The 12,945-nt window shown below is 46.1% G+C and overlaps 1 protein-coding gene across 2 annotated transcripts in view; it reads left to right on the top strand.

Annotated features, from left to right (window-relative positions):
- CALN1 (calneuron 1) overlaps window positions 1-12,945 on the top strand; it is a 504,452-nt gene that overhangs the window by 319,934 nt on the left and 171,573 nt on the right. For both annotated transcript variants that reach the window (XM_073792040.1, XM_019921827.3), the window contains one exon: window positions 12,766-12,878. In XM_073792040.1, coding sequence (XP_073648141.1) covers window positions 12,766-12,878 — 113 coding nt within the window. The remainder of the gene's footprint in view (window positions 1-12,765; window positions 12,879-12,945) is intronic.

Below are 12,945 nucleotides of genomic sequence, written 5' to 3'. Positions count from 1 at the left end.
CTGAATGGCTGCTGCAACCTTCGTGTACCGTTCTATGTTCGGGTCCTGTGCCTCAAAAACTAACAGTGCCTCCTCAAATAAAGAAAATTGTACTGCCATTTCCTGCATCATGAATCTTTTCAGTTCTTCAGTTATTTCTTCTTCCTCTTGTCTCTCTCTTCGTCCTTTCTCTGGGCCTCCAATTCCATCAGGTCTTCATTAGTAAGCTCCTTGTGTTGCATAGCAAGGAGTTCAATGAAGTCGTCCTCTTGCAGAGCTAGCTTCAAATAAAGATACTGTACTACAGTACTCTATACTGTACTGTACAGTAAAGTACACAAAAGCACAACCACTTGTAGAGGATGCACGCACGTGACAATGCATGCTAGACATGTGAACTAACTTACGTGATTGGGCATGTGAATGCACGTTTGCATCTTTGAAAGTTTGAAACTTGAAGGTTCATATGTAGGGGACTTGCTGTATTCTTCATTGGTTAGGAGAGTGTTTTTCAGTTCCAGAGAGGTTTAGGGATTTCTGCTTAAGTGTTTACTATGAAGTTCTACTTTCTTTGGGTTTGAGTAGGAGAATGTAGCCTGCTCATTTCAGCTCTGGAGAATTAGTTGATGTTCTCTCTGTTATCTTGCATGGAATCCTACATTTATAAATGTTTCACAAATGTTTTGAGAGGTGTAGCCTTTGTTTGCCACAGCATTCAGTATTGCAGTTGTATTACTTAAATTATCATCTTTAAAGACAACACAGCCAAAAGGAAAGGGCAAATGCAGAGTCAAGATCAACCAGGGTTCAAATCTGGATTTCGTTACAATTAATGACATAATCTTATACAGGTGACCTAATAAGGGAACCTCCTCTATGCCTTAGTAAAATGGGGACATCAATCTCTATCTTTCACTGTTGTCGGGAGAAGTAAATATGGCCCCTTAGGTAAAATATCTCAGCAGGGTGTTTGGCCTGCAGCTTGCCCTAATAAATGGCAACCATTATTAATTGTTGTCCACCTGATCTGCTACTGACTGATAGTATATCAAAATCTTTTCTCTCTCTGCTCAGGAAAATCTCTTGTTATTGTACGTTTGAGTATTCTCATGTTTTTCCCCCTTGTGAAATTCAAGTCTCCAATTTCTGTCTTTCATCTCTATCATCTTCTCTTTAATCATTTCATTTCTCTCTTATTTCCCTCTGTCTTTATTTAGAATAACTTAGGGCTATAGGTTATTCCTATAATTGTGTCTGCAGCTGCTGCAATGGCTACTTTTATTACTGCTACTGCAATTGTTCCCCTCCCCCCACATACTATGACATTATATTTTCCAAATAGCACTTATGTTTGCTTACATAAAATTAATATACTAATACACTACTTTTAAGTAACAGACAAAGGAGTAGACCAAGTAGAAGTGTATGAGTAGCAAGTTCATCATGTGCAGATTTTGGCTTTCCCAGTACACAGTGACCCCTCTTTTCTGCGCTTCTCAGCTCGTGCACCCTCCCCTCCCTGTTTATTTGTCATATTACGTGCAGGTGCTACTGTACTAATATATTTTGGACCTCATAACACATACCCAAAAGTGAAAAGGTAAGTATGGAGCTTGTGATGCTTTTCCTGGCACCACGGTGAGCGTTCTTGAGCATCCCTTGCCTTGCCCCCACCTTGGAGACTCCTGTCCTAGACCATATCGAATTTCTCTGCTTTTGGCCTTTGTAACACTTCCCCTTTTATAGTCGACACACACCCGTGATGCCTTGTTTTTCTCTCTTCCCAGCTGAACTCTAACTTCCTAGATGACCGTGCTGACGTCCTTCACATTCATGCAGCATCCCCACACCTAGCACAGTGGCTCTCACATAATGGGTTTGGGTACCTATCTGTTGGCTTGACTTAGAAGTTGTGGTTTTCTGCCAGTGGATCCCAAGTAGACCTTGACTTTGCTAGAGCATTGTTGGTGTCTTCACATTTTCTCCTCACTGAAGCCGGGTCCCTCCTCCTTCCATTCATGTCTTGGCCTCTTGCCTTTCACCTCATCCTCATACGTCTGTACAACGTCTTGTTTGCATAGGGCTGTTTTCATCTGTCATGGTGAGAATACAAGCAGGTGTTCCTTAAGCTTTCTTCTCTTTCTAATAGTGAGTGACTTTTGGGAGTAAATCTTTCTTTGGGTGTTCAGGATAATGTTTCTCTTCTCTTTTGGACTAATCCCAATTTTTTCCCTTCGTTTTCAATTCTTAACATGGAGACCTGGGTCTCAGCAATGGCCAACCATCAGCATGTGTGGGTGTCACTGACCACGTTCTTTTCCCACTTGAGTTTCAGAATATCCAGTTATGGGGTAGAAGTGTGCAGTACCTTGTGCAGTTTCTAGTGGCTAGTAAGTATTCAGTAAAAGAATACTGGACAGAGTTTGTTTTTCTGCTTCCACTTGCCACTTCTGTAAATCTGAGAATTATGGTGAAAGAATCATGATCAAGAAGCATCATATTGGGCTTCCCTGGTGGCGCAGTGGTTGAGAATCTGCCTGCTAATGCAGGGGACAAGGGTTCGAGCCCTGGTCTGGGAAGATCCCACATGCCACGGACCAACTAGACCCGTGAGCCACAGCTACTGAGCCTGCGCGTCTGGAGCCTGTGCTCCACAACAAGAGAGGCCGTGATAGTGAGAGTCCCACGCTCCGCGATGAAGAGTGGCCCCCACTTGCCACAGCTGGAGAAAGCCCTCACACAGAAATGAAGACCCAACACAGCAAAAATTAATTAATTAATTAATAAACTCCTACCCCCAACATCTAATTAAAAAAAAAAAGAATTACTAGGAGGTCGAGTTAATAGGACATAGTGACTTCTAAAAAAAAAAAGAAGAAGCATCATATTAAAAAATGATAACTCCCAACACTTATTACACTCGGATCCTACTGTCTCTGCCCTGGTTAGGGCATGGAGACTGGAGCCTGCAGCGTGATGCTGGCCAGTGCTGGAACTTCTACTCTTGTGATATGCTGGGGTTGTAGCTACAAATGGAGGTTGAAAGGGTGGTACCAGGGAAGGAGAGAAAAGGGATGACAAGAGACGAGGACAAGGTGCCAGTCTTCCTAGCAGCCCAGGCACACACTCTTGGGACCTGGTTGCCTGGGTTTCTAGGTTTGCAGAGTCTGGGTCTCTGAGCTTGAGGGGGACTGGGTATGAGGCTCATGCCTCTTCCTACCACTTTTTGGCAGGTGCTGCAGCTCCTTTCCAAGAGTGCAGCCTGCACAGACCACCAGTTTTATTTCTCCATCTGCTTCACCAAGGCTGTGGTTGATAAACATTTCCCCAGGTTTTTTTCAAGTGGTTGATGGGTGACCTCAGCTTTTAGAACTTCTGTGATTTTTTTGGTCTTTTTCTAGTTGCCTGGACTCTTTAACGGAAAGTTGAGTGAAGACACATTAGAAATTATCTTCATTCTTTTTTTTACTTGATACATTTATACTGCAGTATGATTATCAGAGTAGCGTTAGCTAACACCTCCATCATGTCACATAATTATTTTCTTCTAATATTGGGAACAATTAAGATCTATTCTCTTAGCAAGTTCAATGTCTATAATACAGTTTTGTTGGCTACAATCACTTAGTGTGTGTTAGATCTCCAGGACTTATTTCTCCACTAGTTGGAAGTTTGTACCCTTAAACAACATCAGCCAACTCATTAACCGAAAAGACCCGAACAATCTGATTTAAACATGGACAGAACAAAATCGATTTTTTTTTCCAAAGAAGACATCCAGATGGCCAACAGGTCCATGAAAAGGTGCTCAGCATCTGTTCTTCTTCATCCTGAAGTCGAGGTTATTCTGTAGTCACAGCATCCATTTTCTCCTAACTCATTCCCTAATGTATTTCAGATCAGAAACTGTTAAGGCAAAACTGTTCTCTGAAGTTTAGAAATGACCTTGCAGCCGTTGGAGTAGAAGGCGGATTTGGTGCTAGTAAGATGCATGGTCTGTCTTGTCTTGACAGTTTCTCTTCCACACGGATCCCTGAGGGAGACGTGTGCATGAGAGCAGTAGGAATAAGAAATAAAGTGCTCCTTTATATTCACCCTTATTCATGGCCTGTATCCCCATGTAGAAAATAAGAGAGGAGGCAGGATGGCTGGGCTTACTCAGAGCAGACCGGGCTTGGATGAACCTATAGCATTGATGAGAAACACTACCAGGGTGTGAGCCCCAGCTGTGAGCACAATCTTTGCACACCTCCTGAGAGCCAGCTCTGTGGACTAGCTGCTGCTCCTCTTTGGAGGAGAAGTGAGAGTGGGTAGTGGCAGTGCTAGGAGGCGCCACCAGCCTCCACCAACCCCCACTTCACCACCACTACCGCTCGACTTTCTCGTTCTACCGTGGTCAATTGCTATTTCCCACTCAGAGGTAAAGTGGAAGTAAAAACATCTTTTCTGTTACTCTGGGTTATATAATAGATGTCAAAGCTCTGCTTAATGTTCAGCTCTCATGGGAAACGGGCTTCCCGGGATGCTGAAGGCAGGTGCACTGCTTGGGGTTGTCCGCGCCTTGATGATGCTTTGACCGACAGGTTGAGGATGGGGCGCTTCAGGAACTAGGAGGACTTGCTGTATGTAAAATTCTGTGAGCAGAGCAGAGGTTGGAGGGACTGTGCTAGTCCTTTCAGAAGAATGGCCAGGCCGGGTTGCTGCACAGAGTCAAGGCTCTCGGATCTAGGAAGACTGTCCCTTGTGTCACCAGCCACTGCGAGGTCTATTATTAGGGACTCTGAACCATGAGAAGCCTTGCATCTATTCCTGTTCTAGGTGTAAATGTTGATTTCCCCAGATTTCTGTGGTCTTGGCTCGATGACTCAAGACCTTAGAATGAAGGTAGAGGTGTGTTCAGAAAAGAGTTAACACAACAGGCTATCCTTTGAAAGTCCTGCTTGCAAGGTTAGCCCTCTGCTGGTGTCTGGGAGATTGGATTTGGGGAGCGTCCCCGTCATTCCTAAAAGAAACAAGTGGCTCACTGTACCTAAACTGTACGTACAATATGGTTTATGTTTAAACACCTGCTTTCCTCCTGGGAGTCTTGACTTTTAGTCCATGCCAGGGACAGATTGCCTACCTGACCAGCCCCCAATAAATACCTTGGACAACGGGACTCTAATGAGCTGTCCTGGTGGACAGGATTTCGCCTATGTTGCCACTGCTCATTGCTGGCGGAATTAAGCATGTCCTCTTGACTCCACTGGGAGAGAATTCTGGAAACTTGTGCCTGGTTTCCTCCAGACTTCACCCCAGTCACCTTTTCTCTTTGATAATTGTGCTTTCTAATCTTTCATGGTAATAAATCATAGCTGTGAGTAGGACTATATGCTGAATCCTGGGAATCTCTTAGTGAGCTGTTGAACTTGGGGGTGGGTCATGAGATGCCTCCAATATAGAGCCCGGTGATCCAGGGTGTGACCCCTCTAATATGTATCCCACCCGAAGAGCTGTAGACCCCTTCCAACCAAGGCGCTGCTCCTGAGCCCCTTTTCTGTAAAAATTCAGGTGCTGCTGTTGGGACAAGGCTTGGTTTTGGCCCCCCCACTCACCCAGGTCCAGTCATCATCCTTACAATGTCCCTTTCTCAGCCTTCATCCTACTGGATCCCCTGTGGCATTCAACACTACTGGAGGCTAACTGCCAGCCCCTTACTGAATCTTGGTGTCCCCTGTTATCTAGGGCACCCCTCTCATGCTTGGTTCTCCTCTCAAACTCTTCCTTTCCAGTGCCTTTCTCCTGCCTCTTACCTAGACTGTAACAGCATATCAAAATGGCACCCTTAAGTCTCTGTTTTACTTTCTTTTATTAAAATTTTTTTTATTATTTTTTGGCTGTGCCATGTGGCACGCGGTATCTTAGTTCCCCGACCAGAGATCCGACCTATGCCCCGTGCATTGGGAGCGTGAAGTCTTAACCACTGGACCACCAAGGAAGTCCCATAAGTCTCAATTTTAGGCTCTAACTCACAGGAACAGTGCAAAAAGCACCAAGTCTCCCAAGAGCCCATTGTTCTTCCCTACCTTGATGTGTTAGTTAGCTCAGGCTGCGGTAATAAAACAGCACAGCCTGGGTGGCTTAAACAACAGAAATTTATTCCTCTCAGTTCCAGGGGCTGGTAATCCAAGATCAAGGTCCTGACAGGGTTGGTTTCTGGTGGGAGCTCACTCTTTGGCTTGCAGATGGCCACCCTCTCACTGTGTCCTCACATGGTCTTTCCTCCGTGCTTGCACTCCTGGTGTCTCTTCCACTCCTTATAAGGACACCAGTCTTATTGGATTAGGGCCCCACCCTTATGACCTCATTTAACCTTAATTACCTCCTTCAAGTCTTTGTCAACAAATACAGTCACACTTGGAGGTGGGGGGTGGGGGAGTTAGGACTTCAGCAGATGAATCTGGGCATAGTTCAGTCCCTAACACTTTATGAGAGGTTGAAGCATTAGGCAAAAGAATTTCACTGGATGGTGTTGGTGGTGGGTGATGCTCTTACTCCCCACTTGGACCCTTTCCACTGACTCTGCGTCGAGGACCAGCAGTGCTTATCTCATCCTGTTCTCTTCCCATAGGAACACTCGATCCAGCATGAAGGGAGGGTGGTTGCTGTTCCAGCCACCCTCCAACCTTCCTGGGGGCCCCACGTTGTTCAGGGTGCTCACCTCATCTCCCCTTTCAGCTCATTAGAACCTTCCCTCCACTGAGGGCTCACTGCCGAGCCATTGAGAATTTCCTAATTGGAGCCTTTGCTCCCAGCTTGGTGCTGCCCTAGCTCCGTGCTTCTAGGTAAGTCCCAGCTCCCACTTGATTCTGTCCCAGGTTTCGGACTACAACCTCCCAGAAGTAAGTCTGTGTCTATTCGTCTCTTTCTTGCCCCACTGTACATCGCCCTCCCGGAAGCAAGCCTGTGTCTCTTCGTCTCTTTCTTGCCCCACCGTACATCGCCCGCTCTTCTGCTCCTTTGTAGGCATGCTTCTGGAATTGAGTCAGTTGATTTGAGCGGAGTCTCAGGCAGACGTTTCTTCTTACTCCTAATCCGTCTCCTCATTACCTTTCTGAGCCCACCATTTTTTCTGTATATGCGTCTTTTCTTCCTTTTATTTTGCAGGGATTTTTACTGTTATTTTAGCTCTTGGTGAAAGTTTCAGCTGTTGGTCTTAATGAATGTTGTGCAGTCCTGGCCCTCCCTCGGCTTCCTGCCCTCGTTCAAGTTCATTACTCTGACTTCCATAGCAGTGGGAAGCAATCAGACGCAGTCCCGGGCAGGTTAGCTTCCCGCGTGTCTTGCTAAGCGGATCATGATATTTGGGCTTGTGGATGGGGACTGAGGCCCCGTAGGCGTGAATTTCATTCTTTCACTCTGCACTCACTTGCCTGTTCAAGATTCGTAAAACAATTTAACCAAGTAAAGATTTTTGCATTCGGAATCCGCTGCATTCTGTGAAAGGTTGGGGAGTCTGGGAAGATACCCACTTTGTTTTTAGGGGACTGTGAATCCGGAATGCCAGCCTCATGTCACGCTGCTAGGCCTGCACAGGCCTCATTCGTCAGACCAATTCTTTTTGGTGGAAGAGGATGCCTGGAGGGTTGTATGTGAGATACCTGGGTCCTCAGAGTATTGACCATCCAAGGAGAATTACTGAGAGCCTCACTGCAGGCAGAATGGCAGTTTGGGGAACAAATAGCTTTCAGGCAGTGGTCATTTGCATTAAATGCCCCTAAAGGCCATCCTCCCAAATTCCTACTAAATTTCTTCCCAAAGGCCCAGATAGGAAAACATATTAAACTCTCCAACTTTGAAGAGCGATATGAACCTGGGCCAGGAATTATGCTGGGGCCTCTGACACGGAGGGAGGCTTTGCGACGCGGGGGTTAGCATCAGGGGTTCCAAGCTGATCCCTTTGCTGGTGCCTACTAGCTGCGTAGCCTTGACCTAGCTCCTTTTAACCTCTTCTTGCCAAGATTTTCTCAAGGGCAAAATGTGGAAGGGCGGAACCTATTCATAGTGTTGGGACAGAATCAAACAATAATATATGTAAGGCCTTGAGTTCAGTGTCCGGCATATCGCAAATGTTAAATCAGTATTTCCTATTACTTATTGTCATTCTTTTAAATGCTTAAGAAAGACCTCCAGCAGCTGACCTGAGACCCAAGAGAGCAACTTAGATTTCAGTTTGCCTCTGTGTGCCAGGCAGCCGTAGCTCTCCCCAGCCAGGGAACGCTGGGATCAGGGGGAATAGTGTTCTGACAGAGCCACACATCGCCCGGCCTCCTGAGAGACAGCAAAAGCATAGGCAGACTGCTGGGTTTGGAATCCCAGCTCTGCTCCCCTGTGTGAGCTTCTGCAAGTTACTGAACCTCTCTGTGCTTCAGTTTTCTCATCTGTAAAATGGACCGCTGGCAGCCTTAAATGAACTAGGGTGTGGCGATTTCTTTAAATGATGCCACGGCATGGTGACTGCTCAGTCCGTTAGATGTCAAGGTCATCATCAGACTTCCCAGACCTTGCCTCGGCCTGGGGCTGGTTTCTGTTCAAGGGGCTTAGGGAGAAACTGGTCTCTGAGATTGTATTCATCTCAGTTCTCCTGGAATGGATGCAGGGAGAGGGTGGGGACATGGGGGCCAGACTTCTGGGAACAGCACTGATAGCTTGTGGGGTGTACCCAGTCCTATTTGTCCTTCAAACTAGGATCTGCTGAAGACAGGTTTTCCTCACTCTAAGTCTGAATAGAACCTTTGTACTGCGGGCAGGTCTGATGTCGAGCTGTGTATGTGAAAGGAGGAGTCTTTGTGTCCTGAAGGTCTGCAGAAAATGTGCGATGTACACACATACTCAGGAGCCAGGGCTGAGAAGATGCCAAGAGAGACAGAGATAGGTGAGGGGGCCCCACCCTGATTGTTTCTCCAACTATGGGCCTGCAGGAATCTCCCTTGGCTCAATGATAGTTTTAAAAAAAAAGGGGGGGGGGGTTGGGGTAGAATCACATTCTGACCAATAACAGACCTGAAGTTCCAAATGTCATCTGCTTAACAGCTAGAAGCAGACCCTCCTGTGAGCCAGACCCCTCCTCCAAGTAGCAGAAAGGCTCTACCAAGCCACCCGTGCACCAGCGCTACAGCTGGCACTGCCATGGGGTCCTGAGCACTGCCCCCCAACCCGAGCACTTCCCCTCTGGCCAAGGCTCTGAGTAGAGAATAAGCTGCTCCCTTCACTGCGGCCAGGATGTAGTTTGAAGCGTCATTTCCGCTCGTGAGCTTTGGGTTTGCTGTTCAGAGCCAAGGGCACCGTCCGTGAACGCTCCCTGATGACTTTGACCAGAGTTCCGTGTGGACCCTTGAAATGCGCCAGTTCCACGTGCTGCTCTCCCATCATCAGGGGTGGCGGGGGAGGTTTTGGAGAGGTAGGTGGTCTCTCTCCTCCTACCTGGAAGGTAGATTGTTTAAAGACAGCCTCATGCTGAGAAGCAGGTGTTTTGCTAAGTCCTGTGGACCCCCAACCCCATCCCATTCGACTCCCAGGGAACAGTGGTGCCTATGGCACTATGGGCGGGAGCTGGTGTGGCCCAGCTGGTGGACATATTTTTGTTAAGGTCTCGTGAGGTCTCTTTTTTTATTTTTGCACCTTTATTGGAGTATAATTGCTTTACAGTGGTGTGCTAGTTTCTGCTTTATAACCAAGTGAATCAGTTATACATATACATATGTTCCATATCTCTTCCCTCTTGTGTCTCCCTCCCTCCCACCCTCCCTATCCCACCCCTCTAGGTGGTCACAAAGCACCGAGCTGATCTCCCTGTGCTATGCGGCTGCTTCCCACTAGCTATCTACCTTACATTTGGTAGTGTATATATGTCCATGCCACTCTCTCACTTCGTCCCAGCTTACCCTTCCCCCTCCCTGTGTCCTCAAGTCCATTCTCCAGTAGGTCTGTGTCTTTATTCCTGTCTTACCCCTAGGTTCTTCATGACATTTTTTTTTCTTAGATTCCATATATATGTGTTAGCATATGGTATTTGTTTTTCTCTTTCTGACTTATTCACTCTGTATGACAGACTCTAGGTCTATCCACCTCATTACAAATAGCTCAATTTCGTTTCTTTTTATGGCTGAGTAATATTCCATTATATATATGTGCCACATCTTCTTTATCCATTCATCTGATGATGGACACTTAGGTTGTTTCCATCTCCGCACACCCTCGAGCTTCTGACCTTTTATGAACTGTTGGACCTCACCTGGGTGACAGACACTTGGGATGACGCCCACTGCTAATAGACCAACATCCCAGAGAGAGGGCCCCGGAAGGAGAGCCGTAGTACCTGGGACATTATCTAGTCCAGTGTTTCTTGAACTACTTCCTCTTCGTCCTCTTCCTCTTCCTCTTGTCCTGTTCCTCCTTCTTGTTCTGCCACTCCCCCACTCAGGTGCCTAAGAAACTTGCTTCCCTAGTTGCCCTAACCCCATGGCATTTTATTATAATTGGACAGATATACTGTATGAATATATGTTTATACACTGTGACGTTAGGAGGGCCACAAACCATAATATGTAAGTTATTTTTGGTCCCCTAAGAATCACTTTCCATCTCATGGAAGGTGATGCTCTCTCTCTTGAGAATGCACCCTCTGGCCTGAGACTTTCTGGCCATCCAGAACCAGCTTTGACTAGTGGGAGTGGCTTGGGGTGAGCTGGGCGTTAGCGCATGTATATAACAAGCGCGGTTGTCCGAGCCTCATGGTTCTCGCTCAGTATGAATGCCAGCAAGACTGGGCCATTCTCATCTTCCTCCAGCTGCCACCTTTCCGCTTTCACAAATACTGGATGACTTATCTTTGGGCAAACATCTTGGTCTGCATTTAAGATCATTTCCTTGCTTTGTCTTTTTCTTTAAAGGTGAAGTTGTTAGGTACAAAAGAACCAGAATGTTACAGCATCTTGAACACTGCTCGTCAATATCTGGGTGAATATACCCAGAGACGCGTCAGAGAGTCCATCTCTCATCTGCATCTCTGCCAGCACTGAGCAGTATTCTTTTTTATAAGTATTTGCTCATTTGAAAGGCAAGATGCTAACTCATTGTCGCTTGAATTAGCCATCTTATGACCAGCCAAGGGGAAATTTTGGATCCTTTCATCTTGCTGACAGGTGAGAGATACATCAATTTCTTCTCAGTAGTCCATCCTACTGACTTGTCATGCTTCCCCTGTCCTCTGGGAAGTTTTATCTACACTGGGATCTGTTCCTGGACTGTCTGTTCTGAATTATTGACGTCTTGATCATGACGTCTGCTTGACTTTTGGAAATAGGTTTCCAATGAAGGTTCTTGGAAGGCGATTGCACTCCAGGAGTGGATTGATGTGTCTGCACTTTGGCAAACATGTATGCAGACACCTGGACTGTCCTCCCTGCCTGGGGCCAAGATGTGGTGAGCTCTTGGAGACACCCTCCTGAGCCGTCCTAAGGGTGCAGAATGCCACACTGATGCGTCACTGAGGCTCAGACAATACCCTGAAGGTCTAATTTTGTCTAATTTGGCTCAAGTTCACCTTTGGTCAGTGTCAGCTCTAGTATGAAAGATCCAATGCATGTTGAACTGAGCAAAGGAAAAACAAACAAGCAAGAGACGTCATTCATTCTCTAAGTGCATACAGAGCGCCCACCATGGTGTCAGATATAAAGAAGTTTCAGGCTGGGTCCCTGGCCTTGCAGAGCTCACAGTCCACGTGGGAGATAGGTGTGCAAATTAGTGGCTGAGATATAGGGTGATCTGTTCTAAATAGATGCACACTAAATTAGTAGAAGGGACAGAAGGAAGTGCCCAACTCTGTCTAGTGAGATGAGGAAGGGTCAGGAAAAATACAAAAAGAGAACATGATGTTTAAGCTCCATTGTACAGAACAAGTTAGAGATCACCAGGTAGACAAATGGGGAAGGGCATCCCGGATGGAGGGAACAGCATGTACAGAGGCATGGAGCTCTGAAAGAGCATGGCATTTTGTGCAGAGGTAGGAAGCAAAGTGTGTCAAAAGGAATAGCGGGACTTGAATACCATCCCGAGGTGGTTTCCTTATTTTTGGTCAAAGATGCCTTTGAAGTGTATAAAGCACGGTCAGATATGCTTTGGGGAAAAAAGCACGGTCACATATGCTTTGGGGAAGTAAACTGAACTGTCAGGAAGAGAGTGTGGAGGTGAGAGTATGAGGGCAAAAGCCATTTTACTAGTAACATTGTAATTATAACTAGGAACATTCATTCTTGGAAGCATTTTCCCACCACAGTCTTTTTGGAAATGGACTAGCAATTGGATTAACAAAAAAGGTAGAGCAGCCACAGGTATTTAAGAAGTGAAATCAGCAAGACTTGATGACTAAATTTATGTGTGATTGGCAAGGATGAAGGAAGAGATAGGGATGAAGATGTGATTTCTCTCCTGTACAGCTGGGCAGTTTGGGGTCCAGGTACAGCAGGTGTGAAGCCTTGGCCATTTAAGCGGGAGGTGTTGGTTGGGCGTTTAGACACAAATACTGGCAAATGATTAGGAATATGAGGTATCAGAGGTACTCACAGTTGCGAATTTCTTGTATTTCTTTTGGTATTTTAAGAATGAAGCCCAATTTTCAGAAATGGTTTCAGCTCTTCATTGACTGAGGTCATGCCGTGGAGAAAAGCACGGAGATGTTTATTTCATTGGGTACAGTAGGTCAATTTCAGCTACTTTTCAACTCGTATTTATATCTTCTCCTTCCAGGGGATGGTCAGGTGGATTTTGATGAATTCATGACAATCCTTGGCCCCAAACTGGTGTCTTCAGAAGGTCGCGATGGTTTTCTTGGAAACACGATAGATAGCATATTCTGGCAGGTGAGTAAGAATTCTTTGAAAAATTAAGTTTGACAGTAAACACGTGTCTGGGACTAACATTTGACTG

This window comes from Tursiops truncatus, chromosome 15, assembly GCF_011762595.2.
Source record: "Tursiops truncatus isolate mTurTru1 chromosome 15, mTurTru1.mat.Y, whole genome shotgun sequence".
Lineage (NCBI taxonomy): Eukaryota > Metazoa > Chordata > Mammalia > Artiodactyla > Delphinidae > Tursiops > Tursiops truncatus.
Note: the sequence above shows the minus strand (reverse complement) of the source record. Positions and strands in the feature narration are given on the sequence as shown.